At 38.8% G+C, this 23,616-nt stretch overlaps 1 protein-coding gene across 1 annotated transcript; it reads left to right on the top strand.

Moving 5' to 3' along the window:
• The first annotated feature begins 1,668 nt into the window (after positions 1 to 1,668).
• On the top strand, positions 1,669 to 21,901 carry LOC139937448 (actophorin-like). Its single transcript, XM_071932591.1, has 4 exons — positions 1,669 to 1,782; positions 12,557 to 12,741; positions 15,792 to 16,060; positions 20,045 to 21,901. The coding sequence occupies exons 2-4, from the start codon at positions 12,568 to 12,570 to the stop codon at positions 20,208 to 20,210; spliced, it is 609 nt and encodes a 202-aa protein (XP_071788692.1). The 5' UTR covers positions 1,669 to 1,782; positions 12,557 to 12,567; the 3' UTR covers positions 20,211 to 21,901.
• The last annotated feature ends 1,715 nt before the right edge of the window (positions 21,902 to 23,616 follow it).

Raw genomic sequence — 23,616 nt, 5'->3', positions numbered from 1 at the left:
GTTATTAAATAAAGCTATTGTGTTCTCTAATAAGAAGTCTCACAAGCCTGTTTTATTTGAAGTTGTGTACTAGTATCCCGGTAGGCTGACAAAGCCATAATACTACCTCCATATATATTCACAACTATTTAATAACAACCTAGTATTGCAATTGCGCAAGCGGAATGCATCCCGGGTCTTGACGTTTCGAACAGATATACTCCACACGTTCTTTTTGTAAAGCTGCTTCGCAGTAGACTTGTGGACAAGTCGCTAAATGTCTGTCGCGGTGATAGCGCTCCAACTCTTTTCCGAATCTCCCCGCGATTCCCGCGGCATTCTAGCGAGACTGCTTGCCTAGTCTTGGTTCCAAGACCATTGGTGTTGCGCGGTCACACCACAACCAACGTTCCGATCATGCACGGCAAAAACTGTACACGCTTGTAATGAACGAACGCTAGCGGGCGCTCTGCTTGCCCCGCGAGACTACTGCTCTCACGACTACGGCTCCATTTCAATGGGGAGTAAAATCGGCAACCAACAGTTCGCGTGATGAGCAGTTATGGCAGACCATTAACGACTTGTCCACAAGTCTATTTCGCAGCGAAGCGCAGCGGAACAGCTCCTTGTGTTTTTTTTTTGTTTTTTTCTGAAGACGAGCAAAGTATTATGTTCGAAACGTTTTCAAAGCCAAACTTGCTGAAAGAGATTTATTACAACATGGTTGTACCCGCGCAAGTTAACTTTTATTTAAAGTTAAATGTATAATGGTAATTTGGAACCAATCCATTTTAAGATTTAAAAATAAATCTTAAGCATTTGAAATTCAAACCTTAGAGACTAAATTGTATTTAAAAATATGATTGGTTATTAAAACTACAACCGTTTGGATTAACTTTTTTTTGAGTTTATGCTCATCCCGTCATGTGGCATTTACTGACAAACATTTTGTGAGAGTTGAAGCATTGCATGCACAACAGCTGATTAGTAGGTATACACATTCAAACCGGGGACCTAAACAAAAAGAGGATAGTGTGGTCCAAGGTTCAGGAAAAGCCCATAACCGTTTAAAAACAGAACAAATGGGAGCTGTTGCAAAACAATTAAGAGTATAAAAAAAGAGGGACAATAATGAGGTCCGTACGCGGTTACAGATATAGGCGTGTACACCAATTGTGTGCGTTTTATAACGGTTCTCTATTGAACTTTTTCCGAAACCACGTCTTTGGCTTTGTATTTGACTTCAGGCTCCGTTTTCTGCGTCTGAATTCCTGAACGCATAGCACGCGTATTATACAGTCAAAACAACTGAGAGGCCTGTAGCATGAGCCGAGTCCGAAGCCGTAGCCGTGGACTCGCAAATTAAGGGCCTATGTCGGAGCCATTGAAAACAGCTCAGAATTCAATGTTCCAAATAATGGCGGTTTAATATTTTGAGGCTTTTGCTAATTCCTCCGTCATGATATACAGAATTGTTTGAAACATTGTTGTAGTCCTTCCAAGGGTGGTGGGGGTATGTTGCTTTTAAAATATAATCCATCAATCAACGAGTTATTAATAACTCAAAATAAATACATCAGTATTCAACGACCGTCGTGCATGAATGTTTATGGAGCCATCAAGGGAGAGCAGCTGATTGGCTCTGACGAAGTCACTGGCCGACAGAGCTAAAAAGTCTATATAAGCGCCAATGCCTATCGAAATCGGCCTCAACGCACCACAGGGTCCAAGGAAGTGCTGAAAACAACGCCAGTTTCATCCAGTTGTGGTAGACTTTCCGTGAGAGCGCTAAAACAGTAACAGGTAAGTAGGAATTTAAACTTTGCTAAGTGAAGATACGATCTGGTTTTACAGTTTAGAGCGACAGGAGTATGCAAAAGAGTGAAAAGCAACTCGTTTTGTCCGCCATACCACAAAGAGCCATATGGCGGATAGTTCTTTATAGAGTGAAAGACGGGTTCTTTCAACTCGATTTAGAGTGAAGTTCGTTCCAATTCAAAATTCAAAAAGAGTGACACAGATTGACGCTCACTCTCAAAAGAGCGAAAGTGACACCTCTCGGATATAGAGAGTGAATTTTTCACTCTTTTACACTCTGCATGATGGAGTATTATAACAAACTAGTATTTAACAGTCTAGTAAGATTTGCGGTAACAATATGCATGGAGCAACACTAATCAAAATGTTGAGACCAATATAAGAACTCACTCCGCGGTAATAACGTTTATAACGAGAAGTGAGAAAAGTGTTAACTGACAGTAAGTTGCACAAAGCTGACTGAGTGTAATGGCGCCACGAGATACCAATAATTGTCTTGAGAAATTGCTTCGGTGGAATTTTCATAGTAAATTTTTGAAGCGAACGGACGAAAATTGACAGCAGGGCATTTTAAATGAACGGGAACAATCTAATGGAACATGAATCAACTGTACATGTATATGATTGGTAATAACTCTGAAGGTTAATGGCAATCCAAACTTACGTGGTAAACTACAGCAGCTTAGGATATTATAATGCATTTTGGGATCATTTTTTTGTGAAGAGAAAATGCTCCGCGCCTGTGGAACCGTCTCCCTCGCCAAATCCGTTCCGCGGAGTCGCTTGCAGTTTGCAAGAAACATCTCAAAACTTTCCTGTTCAATGATTGATTGCTTTGGCTGTTTTCTCATTATCGGTGCTATTATGGAAGTGTCGTGGCCGAGCGTTTAAGAGCACCGAATTCAAACTCTGGTGTTTCTGATCAGCAGAGTGTGGGTTCGAGTCCCCAGCCGTGACGCTGTGTCCTTGAGCAAGGCACTTAACCATTGCTTCGTCCTTCGGATGGGACGTAAAGCCGTTGGTCCCATGTGTTGTGTAACGCATTTAAAAGAACCCAGGGTTCGCCCCGGTGTTCCTGGTTGTGGCTGCTTAATGCGCCGTAGCACCTTGTGCTAAATAATTGGGTCTCAGAATTCATCACTGCAATAACCTATCTTTCTGAAAGTTTGTATATACTCAGCGCCTTGAGTACCTTGTTTGGTAGATACATGCGCTATATAAGACTTCGATATTATTATTATTATTATTATTATCATTATTATTATCATTATCATTATCATTATCATTATCGTTATCGTTATCATTATCATTATCATTATCATTATCATTATCATTATCATTATCATTATCATTATCATTATCATTATCATTATCATTATCATTATCATTATCATTATCATTATCATTATCATTATCATTATCATTATCATTATCATTATCATTATCATTATCATTATCATTATCATTATCATTATCATTATCATTATCATTATCATTATCATTATCATTATCATTATCATTATCATTATCATTATCATTATCATTATCATTATCATTATCATTATCATTATCATTATCATTATCATTATCATTATCATTATCATTATCATTATCATTATCATTATCATTATCATTATCATTATCATTATCATTATCATTATCATTATCATTATCATTATCATTATCATTATCATTATCAATATCATTATCATTATCATTATCATTATCATTATCATTATCATTATTATTATTATTATTATTATTATTATTATTATTATTATTATTATTATTATTATTATTATTATTATTATTATTATTATTATTATTATTATTATTATTATTATTATTATTATTATTATTATTATTATTATTATTATTATTATTATTATTATTATTATTATTATTATTATGAAGAAGTTTATTTTATGCTATCTACGATACATCCTACAGAGCCGGATCCAGACTATGGATCTGAGGCGCTAAAGGGGTGATGTTATTTAATGGACAGAATTCTACGTAGTATGTGAGCTGTGCCGAGGAGTGCAATCTTCTGGACTAAGTTGATGCTTATGCTGCCAGGGATACGTTCAATGAATTTCTCCAGTCCTTTCTTTACTAGTCCCAGAGCTCCGATGACCACTGGGATTGTCTCGGTCTTCATACTCCACATTCTGCTAATCTCGATCTCAAGGTCTTTGTATTTAGACAGCTTCTCGGCAACTTTAATTGAGGTGTTTCGTTCGGAAGGTATTGACACATCAATTAGTATACACCTCTGGTCTTTCTTGTCCTAGATGATGATGTCGGGTCTGTTGGCTTTAATCTCTTTGTCAGTATGGATTGGCATGTCCCAGAGGATGGTGACTACATCATTCTCTGTGACCGTTGTCGGCTGATGTTTGTACCACTCCCCTGTCGTCTCTATGTTGTAATGCCTGCAAATTTTCCAGTGAAGGTACGCCGCTGTCTTATTGTGTCGATGAATATACTCCGTCTTCGCCAGCTCTGGACATCCAGAGATAATATGGTCTACGGTTTCTTCATATTTTCCGCATATCCTACATTGTGGGTCTATTCCATCTTTGATGATGCGATGGTGAAATGACCTGGTGGCGAGACTCTGGTCTTGGGCGGCAATGATAAGGCCCTCCGTCTCTGCTTTCAGCCCGGTGTTTTTAAGCCATTGGTGTGTCTTCAGTTGGTCAACATCTGCTTCTTTCGTCCTTTTTGGATACTTCCCGTGCATTACCTTGTCTTCCCAGGTTTTCTGTAGTTGTTCATGACCCTTGGTTTTTGCTGTCTTCTTTACTCGCTTTGTATAGATAGTTGTTGCTTCGTTATCTGATGGTGTGATTTCTGAGTAGTCAAGTTCTCTTTTGAATTTTACTGCTTCTTTTTTGATGGAGTAGAGCTTTTTCTTGTCATCATGTTGTTTCACTATTTGGAGGAGTGGGTCATTAGTTTTCGTCAGATAAGCATCTAGACCGATTGTGGAGGTTTTGAAGGTCAGTTCAAGCTGGATCAGGCCACGTCCTCCAGTTGATCTTGGCAGGTACATCCTGTCAATGTCTGCTTTTGGATGGTGCATCCTGTTCATGGTCATTATTTTTCGTGTCTTTGCATCCATCCTCTTAATCGCCGACAGTTTCCAGTTGATGATATTGAAACTGTACGATACTACAGGTATTGCAATGGTGTTGATAGCTTCAAATCGGTTGGCTGCATTAAGTTCACTCTTCAGTATCATCCGCACTCTTCTATAATACTCTTTCCGGACCTTCTCCTTCATGGCTGAGTGTTGTATGCCGTTACCTTCATTTATTCCAAGGTATTTGTATGTACCCTCTTGGTCCATCTCCTTGATTTTAGTGACAGTGTCAATGTCTAGGTCTGTTGTTTTGGTGAGTTTTCCCCTTATGAATGTGGCTTTGGCACACTTATCGAGTCCGAACTCCATCCTGATGTCGTCACTGAAGGTCTTCACAATGGTGAGCAGACCCTTTTGCTGGTTGTCATCCTTGGAAAATGTCTTGAGGTCATCCATGTAGACAAGATGGTTAAGTTTGCCATTTTCGGTTGTGTATCCGTAACTACTGTTGTTCAGCAGGTTGCTAAGTGGTGCTAGCGCTAAACAGAAAAGTAGTGGTGATAGTGAATCTCCTTGGAAAATCCCGCATCTAATGTTAATCGGTCTTGATGTTAACGACCCTTCTGCATGGTGGAGATTCAAGGTGGTTTTCCAGTTCATCATGCTTGCTGTGATGAAGTTGACAGTAGTTGGACATATTTTGTAGATTTCAAGGCATTTTCTTATCCAGGAATGAGGTACACTATCAAATGCCTTCTTGTAGTCAATCCACGCTGTTGATAAGTTTTTTTTCTTAAATTTGGCTTCTTCCATTACGGTTTTGTTGATCAGTAGCTGGTCTTTGCAGCCATAGCTTCCTTTCCTACACCCTTTCTGTTCTACTGGTAGCAAGTTGTTTTCATCAAGGAAGCTATACGTCCTCTCTGTTAGGATGGAGGTGAGGATTTTGTACATTGTGGGCAGGCAGGTGATTGGTCTATAGTTCTTAGGGTTCCGAGTCTCTTCCGACTTTGGAAGCAGGAATGTAGTTCCTCGTGTCAGCCATTCGAGGCATTTCTCTGGGTGTTTGACTATGTCGTTGTAGGCCAATGCAAGATTTTCGTGGATGCTAGGCAAGTTTTTGATCCAGAAATTCGCAATTCCGTCTAATCCCGGTGCCTTCCAGTTATTGGTTTTATTGATAGCTGCAGTGGTCTCAATGGTGTTTATATCTGACCATTCTTGGCTCGTTACATCTGTGTATTGGTCCTGTTGCTGTTGGATCCAGGTAGCTCGGACGTTATGCATTTTGTTGTTTTCAAGGATCTTACTCCAAAACTCCTCAACTTCTTCTATAGTGGGTGGCTCGGTGACATCTATCTTCTTATTGCTAAGCTCACGGTATAATTTCTTTGCATCTTCTTTAAAGATCTTGTTTTGCCAAAAGAACTTGCTCCTTTTGTCAAATCTTCTGAGTCTATGTGCCTTTGCTTGGATCCGTTGTTTGAGTATTTCTTTGGCAGTTGATATGTCTTCCTTACATTTGATTTTAAATTTTCGTTAAGTTAAGTTTAATGTGCATCAACTTAGTCCAGAAGATTGCACTCCTCGGCACAGCTCACATACTACGTAGAATTCTGTCCATTAAATAACATCACCCCTTTAGCGCCTCAGATCCATAGTCTGGATCCGGCTCTGTAGGATGTATCGTAGATAGATTGAAGTTGATGCTTAACTTATTATTATTATTATTATTATTATTATTATTATTATTATTATTATTATTATTATTATTATTATTATTATTATTATTATTATTATTATTATTATTATTATTATTATTATTATTATTATTATTATTATTATTATTATTATTATTATTATTATTATTATTATTATTATTATTATTATTATTATTATTATTATTATTATTATTATTATTATTATTATTATTATTATTATTATTATTATTATTATTATTATTATTATTATTATTATTATTATTATTATTATTATTATTATTATTATTATTATTATTATTATTATTATTATTATTATTATTATTATTATTATTATTATTATTATTATTATTATTATTATTATTATTATTATTATTATTATTATTATTATTATTATTATTATTATTATTATTATTATTATTATTATTATTATTATTATTATTATTATTATTATTATTATTATTATTATTATTATAAGTATTTGCTTACTGTATATAGTTTCCTGTAAAGCACTGTGGTATCTTGTGGTAGAGCGCTATATAAACGCATCGTATTATTAAGTTAGGGCCTCTTAGATCCACCACAGCTATCTAAAGAAGTAGTCCCAGCCACTGTTCTACCTTAGAACATTAGTAGAAGTCAACATTAGGACAGTTTTTTTTTCAGAACTGAGAATTGTATCCAGAATTTCGAAAAATCTGCTCTTTTAGTAGAATATAAAGCAAGACACACTCTCAAAAGAACATAATCCAAGTATAGATACACACAAGGTGTTAGATACACATTAGTAGGATTTGAAACTGTGCATGTGGAGATACAATCTATAGTAGGTTTTGAAGTAACATCATGTACCTGAGTATAGGATAATTATATTATGAAACTTGGCATGTTGGAGTTATACAAATCTAGTAAGGTTTGCGAACTTTGCATGCTGGACAAACAATATAGTTAGTTTTGCAGTAACACCATGTAGACCTATCAAGAGTAGGATTTTAAATTATGAATGGTGGAGATAGAACCTAGTAGGTTATTTGACAATCAATCAATAAATCAATCAATCAATCCTGCACCAACTTAATGTAAAACGGTCGGTGTGAAGGGAAAAATGTTACTTTCGGAAGACATTGTCAGACTAAATGACCGATAAACAACTCCGATATAATATAAGTTTGCTCGGCCAATTTCGGAAAATGAGCAGCCAATTTAACCATCAAGCTATTCTGTTTCGCGTGAAACCGAATGCTACTGAAAAGGGTCATTCGATTTCGTTTTATGACTAGTCAAATGTAATGTTGCGTCATTCGATTTGACAAAATAATCATTTAGTTTAGCAATTTGTCAAAGCAGCATTCAAATTCGCAGACACTTCTTAAGGTGTGTCACGAAAAAGGATGACGATACGCTAAATTGAACAGTGCTAAAGGAATTTGTCTCGACTCAAAACGAAATTGATTGGCCGAATTCTGAATTTGAAACGGAGTAACTGGAGAGGCAAAACAGCTTTAATTCGAACGCATGAAAATGAAATTGACTGCTATTTTGCCGAACTTGACCGAGGAAATCTATAATAGGGATATCATCATTGGGGAACTGACTGTGTGACTAAAGTGGTGGAACTATACAAGCAGCAGGTGAAATGATAAAACTATAATATAGTGGAGTATTTCACCTTGTAATTCTCATAAATGCCCTTGAACTCTTATTCGTTTTGGAACCAGACAATACATATAATAGCAAAGTCACGTTTAAATTCCGTTTTACACAAAGTCTGAACTAAGCTTGAGAGTAGGCCTCTCAATGAATTGTGTATGCTTTCGGGTAGACGAAAGAGATTGAATCAAATCAACTGGTGTTTGGTCAAGCATGCTCGGGGAATGAAATCAGTCATTCAATGCATGATTGATAGCTCTCCTGAATGGTTTTGAATGGTTAAAGAATCGTATGAGGTAGTGGGTAGTGCGTTATATGGCGGAAAGCTAGACCTCTTCAAACCTCGCGAAGCACAAACATCGTTTAATCGGACGCGGAATACGTCGTTTGGCAAAGCTTTTTGCTGTTTTAATCCATCGATCTTTATGCCTCAACAATAAATTGATATCTAAGAAGCATTTCGGTTCAACAATGTAGCGTTTTTAATGTCCAAAGGTATATTTGAATCGTGGAATTTTGTGCTTTTCTTCGACTCGAAAATCACTCGATGTGGCTGGATTACTACATTTAGTTAATAGGGGTGTTTCTTGCAGAATATGTGGTGGGCATGCCAAAAATGCTAATACTTCGTTAAAAAAAATCCAAAAAATATGGGACTACATAAAATTATCATTCAACACATTAGTTGAAGGGTCCCATGTCCTTTTTTTGTTTAATGATGTACAGAAATATCTTGACGAATCAAGTTTGTTGTGTAACATTAAACAATTTGTGTCACTGTTTATGTAAACTATGTTCAATATTTCTGTAAAATAACTGTAATCTACTCTACATATGCGACTTTCAATGAAATGATTTATTACTCCTGCTAACTGCAATGTTTTGTTTTAAATAAACCTTGTGCTTTCCTGCCACTTCTTACAAAGTCTAGAAGTTTGATCCCCTAAAATCTAAATGAGTTGTCCCATTCCTGGCTGTGCACTCAAGCGTTACACAGTCAGCTCACACACAGCGTGAGGGATTATCTGCTCAAAACGGGGCCAAAGTTCTTCATATGTGTTGTGTAACGCACGTAAAGCCAGTGCACTTATCGAAAAGAGAAGGGGTTCGCCCCGGAGTTCCTGGTTGTGGCTGCTGTATGCGCTGTAGCACCTTGCTAAATAACTGGGTCTTAGAATTCATCACTGCAATAACCTATCTTTATGAAAGTTTGTATATACTCAGCGCCTTGAGTACCTTGCTTCTTGGTAGATACGTGCGCTATATAAGACTTCGATATAATACTACTACTGCCACTGCCACTGCCACTGCCACTGCCACTGCCACTGCCACTGCCACTGCCACTGCCACTGCCACTGCCACTGCCACTGCCACTGCCACTGCCACTGCCACTGCCACTGCCACTGCCACTGCCACTGCCACTGCCACTGCCACTGCCACTGCCACTGCCACTGCCACTGCCACTGCCACTGCCACTGCCACTGCCACTGCCACTGCCACTGCCACTGCCACTGCCACTGCCACTGCCACTGCCACTGCCACTGCCACTGCCACTGCCACTGCCACTGCCACTGCCACTGCCACTGCCACTGCCACTGCCACTGCCACTGCCACTGCCACTGCCACTGCCACTGCCACTGCCACTGCCACTGCCACTGCCACTGCCACTGCCACTGCCACTGCCACTGCCACTGCCACTGCCACTGCCACTGCCACTGCCACTGCCACTGCCACTGCCACTGCCACTGCCACTGCCACTGCCACTGCCACTGCCACTGCCACTGCCACTGCCACTGCCACTGCCACTGCCACTGCCACTGCCACTGCCACTGCCACTGCCACTGCCACTGCCACTGCCACTGCCACTGCCACTGCCACTGCCACTGCCACTGCCACTGCCACTGCCACTGCCACTGCCACTGCCACTGCCACTGCCACTGCCACTGCCACTGCCACTGCCACTGCCACTGCCACTGCCACTGCCACTGCCACTGCCACTGCCACTGCCACTGCCACTGCCACTGCTACTATTATTATTATATGTATTTGCTTACTGTATATAGTTTCCTGTAAAGCGCTGTGGTATCTTGTGGTAGAGCGCTATTTAAATCGTATCTTATTAAGTGACTAAACTTGTCATGAGCCTAAAAATCCTCTATTTGCATCAATTCGTTAGGGCCTCTTAGATCCACCACAGCTAGCTAAAGAAGTGGTCCTGGCCACTGTTCTAACAATTTTTAGTAGAAGTCAACATCACGACAGGTTTTTTTTCAGAACTGAAACTTGTATCTAGAATTTCGAAAAATCTGTTCCACTTTTAATAGAATATAGATACACACATGATAATAGATACACATTAGTAGGATTTGAAACATGTGCATTTGGAGATACAATCTATAGTAGGTTTTGCAGTAACATCATGTACCTGAGTATAGGATAATTATAACATGAAACTTGGCATGTTAAAGTTTTACAAATCTAGTAAGGTTTGCGAACTTTGCATGCTGGACAAACAATCTAGTTAGTTTTGCAGTAACACCATGTAGACCTATCAAGAGTAGGATTTTAAATTATGAATGGTGGAGATAGAACCTAGTAGGTCATTTGACAATCAATCAATAAATCAATCAATCCTGCACCAACTTAATGTAAAACGGTCGGTGTGAAGGGAAAAATGTTACTTTCGGAAGACATTGTCAGACTAAATGACCGATAAACAACTCCGATATAATATAAGTTTTCTCGGCCAATTACGGAAAATGAGCAGCCAATTTAACCATCAATCTATTCTATTTCGCGTGAAACCGAATGCTACTAAAAAGGGTCATTCGATTTCGTTTTATGACTAGTCAAATGTAATGTTGCGTCATTCGATTTGACAAAATAATCATTTAGTTTAGCGATTTGTCAAAGTAGCATTCAAATTCGCAGACACTTCTTGAGGTGTGTGTGTCACAAAAAAGGATGACGATACGCTTAATTGAACAGAGTGCTAAAGGAATTTATCTCGACTCAAAACGAAATTGATTGGCCGAATTCTGAATTTGAAACGGAGTAACTGGAGAGGCAAAACAGCTTTAATTCGAACGCATGAAAAAGAAATTGACTGCTATTTTGCCGAATTTGACCGAGAAAATCTATAATAGGGATATCATCATATGGGGAACTGACTGTGTGACTAAAGTGGTGGAACTACACAAGCAGCAGGTGAAATGATAAAACTTTAATATAGTGGAGTATTTCACCTTGTACTTCTCATAAATGCCCTTGAACTCTTATTCGTTTTGGAACCAAACAGTACATATAATAGCAAAGTCACGTTTAAATTCCGTTTAACACAAAGTCTGAACTAAGCTTGAGAGTAGGCCTCTCAATGAATTGTGTATGCTTTCGGGTAGACGAAAGAGATTGAATCAAATCAACTGGTGTTTGGTCAAGCATGCTCGGGGAATGAAATCATTCATTCAATGCATGATTGATAGCTCTCCAGAATGGTTTTGAATGGTTAAAGAATCGTATGAGTTTTTACGCAGGGTTAGGATCTGACGAAAGTAGACAAACTAATATGTATAGGATTTGTATCCATTCTTTCGTTTTGTTTGTCCTTTGTCCATAAATATGTTTGCCTGACCTGTGTTTTTTGAGCTTTGGAAGAGAAATAAAAATGTTTGTTTTTCTCCAATGCATTTTCATTGCAATCCGTTAATTTGAAAACAGGGAGAGTGTTTTTATTTGTTGATACCATAGAGCTATATATATAGCTATATACGCAAAGGAGCACTGAATACCAACTCATAGATATAGAATTATAATAACATTTTTATTCTATATCTATGTACCAACTATACCCATACGCCTCTCTTAATATTTATGCATGACATCATAATTCTTACCCAAAATGAGGCTATGGGCGCACGTCCCCATCACTTGCAGTGGCTGCGCCCATCGCCTCGTTTTGGATGTGCATTGTGACGTACCTCATGCGTAAATATAAAGAAAGGCGTATTGCACAACGCAAAGCGCACTTGCGCGCACGTTTTCTGCCCACCATTAAATGTGTGTGTCAAAGCGTGCACAGAGGGATGGTACACGTGTTTACGAGCAATGGGCGTCCACCATTATTTCTGCCCTTTTTGGGGAGTCCATTCCTAAAGTTTGGTTCACGTTTTGACAGCAAAATTTCGGACAGAAGACGTGCGTGTATTGGTGCTGCGCATCGTGCAATGGGTCTATGCGGTGATTTTGGACAGAAAGTGCGTACGTAACCATCATAATAATACACTTTTCCCTTCTATTTTCTTAGGGAACATCATCATGTTTGCAATCAGAGCTGTGCTTTTTCTTTCGTTTGTGATCAACGTCTTGGTGAATGGATACCAGGAAGATAACGCGAATGGAGAGTTAAAAGTCCTCCTAAAGCGCCTTCAGGAGCGTCTTGAAGATGAAGAACGAGGCTATGAACTCCAGGACTTGGAGAAAAGATGGGGGGTGAGACCACGTGTTGTTTTGTCAGATTTGACATAAATTAGGCACATGTATAGAATCGCAGAGATTGATAATTAATGATCACGAAGGTATGGAGTTCAGGGAGCCTGTTCAGCACATAATGCTTTGAAAACCCTCCATCAGGAGATTTGTTGTAAAACATTGTCAAGAAATGGGCAAGAAAAGTAATATAATAATCTAATATCTATTTGTGAGATAATTTTAATCGTTGTGTGAAAAACTTGTAACCAACAGACACACCAAAACATCAATCATCATAGACTAAAGATGGCTTGCTAGCTTAGGATTGTTTGGTTGAAGACACTTCCAGCGTATAGGTTTGATTATAACATTAATGTACGATGCCTCCGGAACAAAATGCACACTATCGTGGCGTGTCATGGCCCATAGCGGATTTTAAGCGCACCGGATTCAAGCAGCGAGTGTGTGTTAGAGTCCCGGTCGTGACACTATTGTCCTTACATTTAACCATAATTGCTTCGTAAAGTTGGGGGGAGTGGTTTTTGCTCTACCACTAGGCTTCTGATAGATACCCAAGCCTACATCCATATGAACTTGAAAGTGGATAAAACAATGTTTCAGCCCAGGAGTGGTGGCAACGGCGATTTGCATTTATCAATTATTCAGTTTGCGAACTTGTCAGAAATAATGATCGGTACCGTGAGACTAGGAATATAATATAATAATAATAACAACTAAGATTTGAACAAGTGAGTTTTCAACATCGTTTTAAATGTCTGTAAGGAAGAAGCATTTTGAATTTTGGGACAAAATACATATTATAGGAGCTGACTATAGACTGTGCAAGTCTCGCGCGCACCGGAGCGAGAAAACACGACAACTGAAGAACTTAATTTTTTTATGAATCAAATCTTTGCTGTAATTTTTTCTTAATGCCGAATCTGAACAACAAAAATACCCATTAGAGCTTGTTTAAATTAGTTTTAGCTTTTTAAACTAATACACAATTATCGGTTAAAGTCTATATGTATAGACAAAAGTAAAACTCTGGGACAAGGATGTTTGTTTGATCTTAAATGTTTTGAAACCCCTTTTGTAAATCTACGCCCGAATGTGAAGCTGGTTTATACGCGGACGCACGATGGTCGCAAGGGCGTTAGATAAACGCGTGACGCAGTTTAAAGAGGAAGCCGACGCCTAAGCGACCAATGAAAAGGCTTTCCACCCCGCGCGGCCAAAACAAGCGTCTGCGTAAGTTTTGTGATCGGAGATGGGCACAAATTCTTAATTTTTTATAAGTAACCTGACCTGAGGTCAAGTTTAAATATCGGTTTTTCTTCGTTATTATGTTGACTTTATTTTTACTTTTATATATGTTGTTGATTAGTATTACATTTTTAACAACATATGTCATTTTTATGGTCATAAACTATATTAAACTAAAGTAATGGACGAAACAAAATCTCCCCAACGTAAAACTCCATAAGGTTGGGACCACAATGGTCCCGGAAGTTCAAATCTGCGCGAGACTTGCACAGTCTATAAAAAAAATGCAATTAGCAAATACTACAAATGCAAGGTGAATACAAGTCAAATATCCTTGGGACGTGAACTTTGGTTCCTTTCTGTGCCACTGTACAATTTTTACAAGGTCATACAGTTCTATTTCCCACAAAGACTTTGGTTGGTGACAAGCTTGAATGAGAAAGCCTTTACTTGAATTCTATGATTTCAGGTAGACCAAAGCGAAAAGTCAAAGGGTTGTTTTTACAGGTGGTAAAAAAACACAATCAACAATCCAAGGGTAAGGTTGTAGCTGGAGAAAATTGGATGCCGGCTATTTTTATCGAAATTATGATCGAGAGGGTGGGTGTATGGGGGCAGCGTAGCGCATCATCTCACCCCGGTGGGATCAAAGGGTAGCGTATTTTGGAAGCTGAATGGTTTTAGGTTTTGTTTGAGCTTTGATGGGTTTCCCAGGCTCTCTCTCTCTTGCCCATTTGCCTAAGGGCTGTGGGTCCCAGGCTAAATAGCATGTTTGGAATGAAACCGTTTCACAGGAAAATTCATATAACAGTATACGTTCTATTTGAAAACATCTTTATACAAGAAGTCACAAACGAGAGTAAATCGAGGTAAAACCAGGAACGGGTGGAAAGTGGTAACCGTGCAATCATTTCACCACCTTGTTTTGGGTTCACTCCATTTTCAAAAGAGGTGATAACCGTTTGCAAATCAAGTGGACAAAATAACAAGTATGTACTGCGAGCACTTTTACTTGGTATGGCATTAATTTTCTTTTAAACGGAAGTTTCTCTGAAAATCATGGTTAAAGTCACCTGGAAAATCGATTTTTTTTTCTTTCAAACATAATAGTATTTGCTTTACGAACAATAAAACAACATTTTTAGTAAATGTTTGTCACGATTTATATTTTTTAAAAATTTATAAAGTTGTTTTGGGGCTGACTCCGCCTACCCCTTTTGTGACGTCAATCGAGGCAGACTTTGCCTGCAATGCATATAGTAAACACACGTGCAAAGTACATGTACGTCCAAGTCGTGAGTTGGTACATTTCAAAAAGTGTTTTTCCGCATTCAGCAGCAATACACCTGGTCGGCATTGTCGGAAAAAACTTTTTTTTTTGAAACGTAAAAACTCACGATTTGGTCCGTACATGTACTTTGCAATTGTGTTTACTTTACGCATTACAGGCAAAGTCTGCCTCGATTGACGTCCAAACAGCGCCATCTCGTGTCGGGGTCTACTCTTAAATTTGTAAATAACATAAAAACTGATTTTTTAAAACCTTAGTTAACTGTTTATTCACATTCCACTCATCAACACACATATATTTGTGACAAAAGCTTAACCTTTTGAAAAAACGGCACTTCCAGGTGACTTTAAGTATCTTGTTTAAACACACTGGACACATTTGGTAACTGATAAGACCGGTCTTCATACTTGTGTATCTCAACATATGCATAAAATAACAAACCTGCAAAATAGTAGAGCACAAAACTCCTGCCCTATAAAAGTTTTTTTGTTTCCTGTTTAATTTTGTATTTCAGAGTATGAGTGGAATTGAAGTTGGTCCTGATGTTTCCGCAACCTTTGATGACATGAAGCTAACCAACAAGTATAAGTGGGCTACTTTCAAAATAGAGAATCGCGTAGTTGTCTTGGATAAAACATCTGCCCCAAGAGGTATAGAAGGCGACGAAGCTCAGTTCAATGAGATGAAGAACACACTGACTTCTCAACCACGATACGTTTTGTTTGACTTTCATTTCATCACGAGCACTGGCCGCGAGGCAAGGAAAGTTGTTTTTATTCTCTGGTACGTACCTATCATATTCTTACAAGCACCATAGTTTGTTGTATTTGTTTCCCGACCCTTAAATACACTGGACATCTTTGGTAAATGTCAAAGACCAGTCTTCTCACTAAGAGTATCTAAACATATTATGCACAAAACAACAATTCTGTGAACACTTTGAACTCGTCGTCGAATTTGAAAGATAAAAATGAAGAAAAAACACCCTTGTCACACAAAGTTGTCTGCTTTTTAGATGCTTAATTTCAGGAACTCAATATCTAATTCTGAGGTCTCGAAATCAAAATTTAGTTATAATACAAATGGATAGTTACTTCTTTCTCAAAAACTACGGAGCCGTGTCTCACAATATAGTATTACGATCAACAGCTCTCCATTGATTGTTACCAAGTAAGTCACTATGCTTACAATTATTTTGAGTATAATTACCAATAGTGTCCAGCGCCTTAAAAACCACCTTCTCCTTCTTGCCAACTTGTTCAACACAAACCTGTCTTGGTCCAGCTTGTAATGGGAAACTTTAGACTATTTGCCAATCACCAAGAGAGGGCGCTTTTCACCAAGTAATGTCAACAACTTTCGGAATAGGAGAAGCATGAGTGACGGTCACTGACAGCAAATACCATGTGTTTTTGCGTGTTTTTGATTTTGTATTTTAGATTTAGCCAAACTGTGTTTTGTTTTTCATAACACATTACCAGCATAAACTAAACTGTTCTGGAACAGGACGTACTGGACACGAGTTCCCCAAGGATAACAAGCGGTGTGCATGAGTTTTTAGGAGTTTCTTCTAGGGCAATATTGACAACAATTCCAAAATGCTGACCTGCCAAAAACTGAGAAGAAATCTGAAGTTTAGTTGCATGACAATATATCTGATTTAATTTTCAAGAGGCTGAGAGACTTCTAAATATTTTTTGAATTTTTAGCATTTACCATTGTTTGCTATAGGAGTTGTGAACCCTTACCTGGTATATCTGCTGCCTCTAGTGGCAGAGCTTTCAAAAAGTCTCCCATTGCCGATGTCTATGGACGACGTGACCTATGTTTACATTCAAACCGCCCTCTGTTGACAAAACACTGCATACGTCATAGATTGCCGATGTCTATGGACGACGTGACCTATGTTTACATTCAAACCGCCCTCTGTTGACAAAACACTGCATACGTCATAGATCGCCGGGCAAAAAGGCGCGTAGTTATGGTAGGCTGGTATGTTCTAGATTCTAGCTGGCTGCTACCAAAACACAAAGGTTTTGCCCGGCGGTATGCGCGCGCACCATATTCTGGATTTCGATTGACGTCAGAGGTCACATCATCTATAAGGACGATGACCAAGCTATCTAGCTAGTCAAAACGTTGTTCAGAACTATAACACCTATAATAAGCTATATAGCTGTATAATATAGTAGTCCTGTTTTTAGAACCGCAAGTCTCCAGAAATCCGAGCTCCGCGATATCATTTGTTATGGCAAGACAGTTTTCCAAAATTACACAACGGCAAGATAGACATCCCACATGGTGTTACCGCAAACCAATGTGTTTATACCTCACATTCAATGCCTCAAAGTTCTGTGGCGGAAATTAATGTAGACCTCGTCTGACCTAAAGTCGTCTCACAGGTCGTCTTCAATAGCGCGCAAACATTCGGAAAATTTAAAGGCCTAAACCACCGGAGTTCCACCTCACCGGTTTAGATTATCGAGTTGGTAGACTAGGGTTCGCCGTCAACATATAATTATGACCAAGTAAGAGGATTAAACCAAAATGATTAAATCTGCACACAAGATGATTTAAATTTTGCAAAATTGCAATAACTGTTTTATTTGACTCTCCACTTCACCAAATTACTATTTACATCACTCAATATTTACAAGTCAGGATGTATCAGTTCTCTTATATTTCCCAAATGAATCCTCTAAATTTACCGGTCTTCCACCTGCAAATCCACTACTTATTCACGTTAAAACTTAAACGATACTAGGCTCCAACCTACAATATCCACTACTATAATGAAAATTGATCCTGCGCTCTACAGCTACAACAAAATCCACTTACTTTAAAACATATAATAAACTACAGTGATACTAGGCTCCAACCATACAATATCCAACTGCTCCGAGTGATCCTGCGCTTTGCAGCTTCAACAAGATCCAATCCCAGCGAATCCACGAGCGATGAAAATTATAAGGGAACTGTCCACTCCTTGTCTGATAAGATAAACTTGAGCTTTGTAATATAAAATACACCATTGTCAAGGCCCTGTGGCTCTAATATCCTCCTCTACTACTAACAATTAATTATCTACAAATCTAACACAATCCTAATGGCTCCTCGAGTTCAGCTCCTCGAACTCTTGTGGCTCCTCGAGAATGCTCCTCAAGAAAGTCTAACGTAATTCCTTAAATAGGTCCACAGTCCCTAAATAATTACCCTTTACTAATTACAAATTATCTACAAATCTAACACAATCCTAATGGCTCCCCGGAGTTCAGCTCCTCGAACTCTCGTGGCTCCCCAAGAGTGCTCCTTGAGAAAATCTAACGTAATTCCTTAAATAGCTCCACAGTTGATAAAATAGTCATCTGGCTACACAGCTCCTCTAATAAGTTACAATGAAGCTCCCCAATATTTAATCTATAAACTCCAGAACTCCTCCAAAGCTCCCCAATATTACATCTAACTCCAAAGCTCCTCAGTGACTATTTGGCTTCACAGCTCCCAAAATTAACATCTCATAAAATGGCAAATAAATCGGTGATTATTTAGTTTAATTATTCACAAAAATCCACATTAATTTCTGTCTTAAATTTTATAAACAGAACTCCACATACCTGTTTTTATGCACTTTTCTGAGACTCAGCGGAGCCATCCAACAAACAATACTTTAAAGAGATCAGCAATACGATTGTACACAACTGTCAAGGTCTCACGCATAGTAATTACGCCACGCCCCTAAAAATCGGCGAGAGCAAAATTGGTTTACACATAACTGTTGCAAAACAGCTCAGAATCACATATTTACACAGTTTGATTCTGAATGAAAGTGTCAAAATATTCTCTGGTAATTATCCTTTCCAGTAAATAAAAGAATTAATTAATTAAGCAAACTTAGTTCCTAAGAAATCCATTCCCAAAGATTAAGAACGCATAAAAACAAACCTTACTTTCATTGATAAAAATAGTATGACATCATCTCATGAATATTAATGAACCTTACTGAACACTGTGCAGACGATAATCTGCCTCGTTTTTCTACTTAATTTAACCACCATTCATTCCAATGTGCCCCAAAGTCATTGAAAAGCTTGTTCAGTATGAAAAACTGTAAATCCCTCGGAAATACCTCTAAATCCAGTTAAAATTATGGAAATAAATGCTGAAAATATAGTACATCGAAAGTAGAGTAGCTCAAAGGTAAGCCTGACGAAAATGACAAATTTCTGGGGACATTTTCGTCACAGATCCTTACGAGGATTATTCAAAACACCGACCCTAAACTATCGCTCGTCCCCAGCGCCTTGCTTTAACCAAAGGCGCTGGGATGGGCAAACGTATCATGCATTGTCATTGGTTTCATAATGCGCAGTCCCATCATGCATCACACTCACACTGCGCCATATTTCTATGCGCTGCAAACGTGACGTACTTCCTGAACAAGAATCTGTTCAAGCTATTAGCCCATCCCAGCGGTCCTTGATAGATAGACTGGCTGCTGGGGCCGAGCGAACCCTAAACATTGCACTTCTTCAACGATCTCGAACTCTTGGTGGCAGCAGACACATTGATTGTACATGGGGTTGTGCTGTGCTGACTAGCGATTTGTAAGTTACACGTCGATCATCCCCTGATGATCGATCATTCACGGGTTATTGGTACTTTTACTTTGCAAAGCGCTCGATACAAAACAAAATGCTGCCCTGCCACCAACTGTTCAATCGATGAAGTCTAGAATTGCTGTAACAAAACAATTTGTCTTCTTTGCAGGATCGATGACATGAGGAGTAGAATTTCCGACAGGATGACATATGCATCCACTAAAGATTTCACTAAGAACGCATGTCGTGGTCTGTCTTTGGAGTTCAGCGCTAACAGCAAGAGCGATTTGAACTACGAAACATACCGTGCCAAGGTTGACAGTGTGTCTCGTTAATTATCAAAGATAGCAAGATCCGGATGGGGCGCCGTACAATGTAGTTGCACCAGCAAAACTTATAATGATTATATCACCGCATCATTTTAATAACCTAGCCTAGGCTTATTTCACGGCATTTCAAGGGATCAACTGTTAAGATTCTGGAAGTTTGAGGACAGAAAATGTGTTCTAGTCATAACTCCGCAACGAGCCTTGTTAAATGAGCAAGAGGGCGCTCTAACATGCATTATGGGCAGGGCTCGTACACAGCTCTGCATAAAATGGAGAGTTACGACAGTTTGCGATTACAAGCTATGTTGTTATCAAGAAACGCATGGGCGAACGAGGGGTGCCAGACTAGTCTGCCTATGCATTTGGATACAACATGGCGTCCAGCAACCACGTGACCAACGAAAACTGGTCCATTCATCGCAACTCTCAATACACAGCTCCAATGCGTAGCACGCTTCATAAAATCTTATTTAGATCTGTTACGGTTCACTTGACTCGCTATTCACATTCGTTTAGTCACAATCGTCATTTTGATAGTTTATTCACCACAATTGCATCAAAATTCAAACAAATATTATTCTTGTTACAAAGAGTCCCTCGCTACACTGCAGCTGCATCCGTACACGTGGTGACTTCAAATGAGCACCATGCCCGGCAGGATACCAGCCAACCAAACGATAAAGATTTAACGGTTTCCATAATTCTCAATTTTTGTTTGTAAGTCATTTGAGGTAATCAAAATTGGTGGAGGTTTCTTTTAAGGGTCTATTATACCTTTAGTACTCTGAAAATATTATACTCTGAAATGTAATGGCAATTTAAAAGTAGGCCTACAACAGCTTTATATATTATAGTATAGTGCATACATGCGGGTAATATAGAAAAAAGTATCACTTTTATACCCGAAATTTTGAATCTGAGAAGCGTTACTGGCAGTAATTTTTCTCAGAGTGTGTTTCTAACCGCTCGAGATTTCCGACAATACCTCAACAACCGGAACTATAATTCCTTTTGCAATGACATCTTCACGGCTTATTTATATGGTACAAAACAAACAAACAAACAAGGGTGGGTTCCCATGTTCAAACGTTAACATCTCTCAATCTCTCTACTTTATTTTATGTGAATCTTTGTACTGTTATTATCTGTTTAGCTTTTATTTTTGTCAATCAAGTCAGTAGTTGGTATTGAATGTTCACGGTTCTTAAATACAAAATTAACTAACTTGTATGTTTCCACTACCTCTGACCTTTCTCTATAACAATTGTCTCTGTGATTTGAGGCCGAGTTAGTATTAACTCATTGCATTCGTACACATCTCAAACAATGCAATGGGTGCGTTCGTTTAGCTTCCCTGGGTCGACCCTGGTGTGTGGCGGTTTTTTATTTCTAGGACGAACGTGGGAAGTTAAAAAACGCCACATATCGGGGTCGACTCGGGGAGGCTAAACGAACGCACCCAATTACTTTACTTCGAATCTTTTGAAAAGAATGGAAAATTAAATTGAGTGGATTTGTTCTTCTTCATGTTTTATCTTGTCTTTTAATAAAGTAATGTTGTTATTTTGGCCTTGTTTGTTTTTAATTATTGACTGATTTATTGATTAGATTTTTCTTTTTAACTTCTGTTATAACTGTTCTTGTATTTCTATTCAAGTTGTTAAGTAGTGGTATTCGAGGGAATTTAATAAATAATGTTGCACGAATAACTGTTTTTATATTGTGTCACGTTATGTTAGGGTTTATTAAAGTAGCCTGGACGGTGACGTCACACGTCGAGGCTCTTGATTTACGCCAAAGATCTCCTTTGCTGGCCCAGCCAGAGATATTCTGGCCCATACAAATCACCCTTGACCTTGCATCATTTTACATGGCCTTCATCATGGTTCTGGAGATTTACAGATAAATCTGACGTAAGTAAGTAAGAAAGAAAGAAGCTTGGGATCTGTGAATGTCCGATGGATTTCAATAGAGGGCGATATACAGGGAGTTATGGCCAATTTAGTAAGGCGTACCCTAAACATGTACACACAAACTGTTTTGGACAAATTACTGAGCTCTATCAAGTTCGGTATGAGCAACATGAGTTGATATCTGAAAAATATAACAAAATGTTGTTACATTTCTACAGAAAGGTCACATTATATCAAAATGGAAATATGATTTGAGGCATTGCATGGTGAGGTATCATAGTGTGTTTTGCGGAAACATCATATATGTATCTACTTGCCAGGTCCACTACCGCGGAGGAGATTTTTCGGATTTTTCGGGACACCTCATAGTTCTGAACTATTCTGCTTTTTAACTACTACCTGGGCGGAAGTTAGAACATCGAGAAATAAAGAAAAGACAAAAAGAGGACATTTTTACCATGATGTAAATGTATAGTTCCATTTACCTAGCAGGAGTTTGTCTGACGAACGTCAGTTCACATACACTCATTACATTGTGCTTGTGAAACCTTTTCTCTCAGCTTTTAAACACTATCCCTATAGTTTAGCCAAACCCTGTAGCCTTTAATTTGGGCAAGGCCTTCGTGAATGGGGGACTTTTGGGACGCTTGGTGGCAGCAGACATACCAGCTAAAATCCTTTGTTATTGGTCATGTGCGCACGCTCAGAACTACGTAAACAATGGAAATTTACCTGGTAAGTCTGCTGCCACCTAGCGTCCCAAATGTCTCCCATTGGACAGCTTAATAATGCCGCTATCCCAAGGAGGAGGGGAGACCACGAACCGAATGGTGCATGCAGCCACCAGGGCCTTTTACAATTTGATTCCCTTTATTATGTTTTTTTCATGACTCTCGAATTTTTGCTACCGATTTGGTAGCTAGTAAAAGCCAAACCAATCAGAAGCGACGGGGGTCAACGGGTCAGCATATTACACACACATGCCTGCTGGGAAAACAAAAATCATCCACCTCAGTATGTTTGGGTGGAGGTGTCGTGACCGAACGGTTAAGAGCGCCGAATTTAAACTCTGGTGATTCTGATCATCAGCAGAGTGGGTTATAATCCCAGTCGTTACACTTGTGTCCTTTAACAAGACACTTAACCATTGGTTCGTCCTTCGGATGGGACATAAAGCCGGGGGTCACGTGTGTTGTGTTACGCATGTAAGTGAATCGGGCACACAAGTTATGACTTAAAACGTGTTAATGAGAGCCTTGGGGCGTGACAAAAAAATCAGTGAATCCACGGCACAAGTAGATCTGCCACTAAGTTGAATGAACTTTACTGACTGAATTAACCCGTCGTAGCAGTTACGGCTATAAAGGTATTCAAACGCGTACTAACAAAGTAGGGTTGATGAACCTTTAGCTGAGTGTATGCCAAATTGCCGTTTGTCTGAAGAGATTTTCAATAGTTTTTATCCGATCTGCAACAAATACTTCAAAACCTTTTTTAAA

This window comes from Asterias amurensis, chromosome 5 (genome assembly GCF_032118995.1).
Source record: "Asterias amurensis chromosome 5, ASM3211899v1".
NCBI lineage: Eukaryota > Metazoa > Echinodermata > Asteroidea > Forcipulatida > Asteriidae > Asterias > Asterias amurensis.
The sequence above is the reverse complement of the archived record's forward strand: the minus strand, read 5'-3'. Positions and strand labels throughout refer to the sequence as shown.

Coding starts and splice junctions, on each gene's coding strand:
- LOC139937448 (XM_071932591.1), top strand. CDS start 12,568: ATGTTTGCAATCAGAGCTGTGCTTTTTCTTTCGTTTGTGATCAACGTC. Junction 12,742..15,791: donor ACTTGGAGAAAAGATGGGGG/GTGAGACCACGT, acceptor TTTGTATTTCAG/AGTATGAGTGGAATTGAAGT. Junction 16,061..20,044: donor AAAGTTGTTTTTATTCTCTG/GTACGTACCTAT, acceptor TCTTCTTTGCAG/GATCGATGACATGAGGAGTA.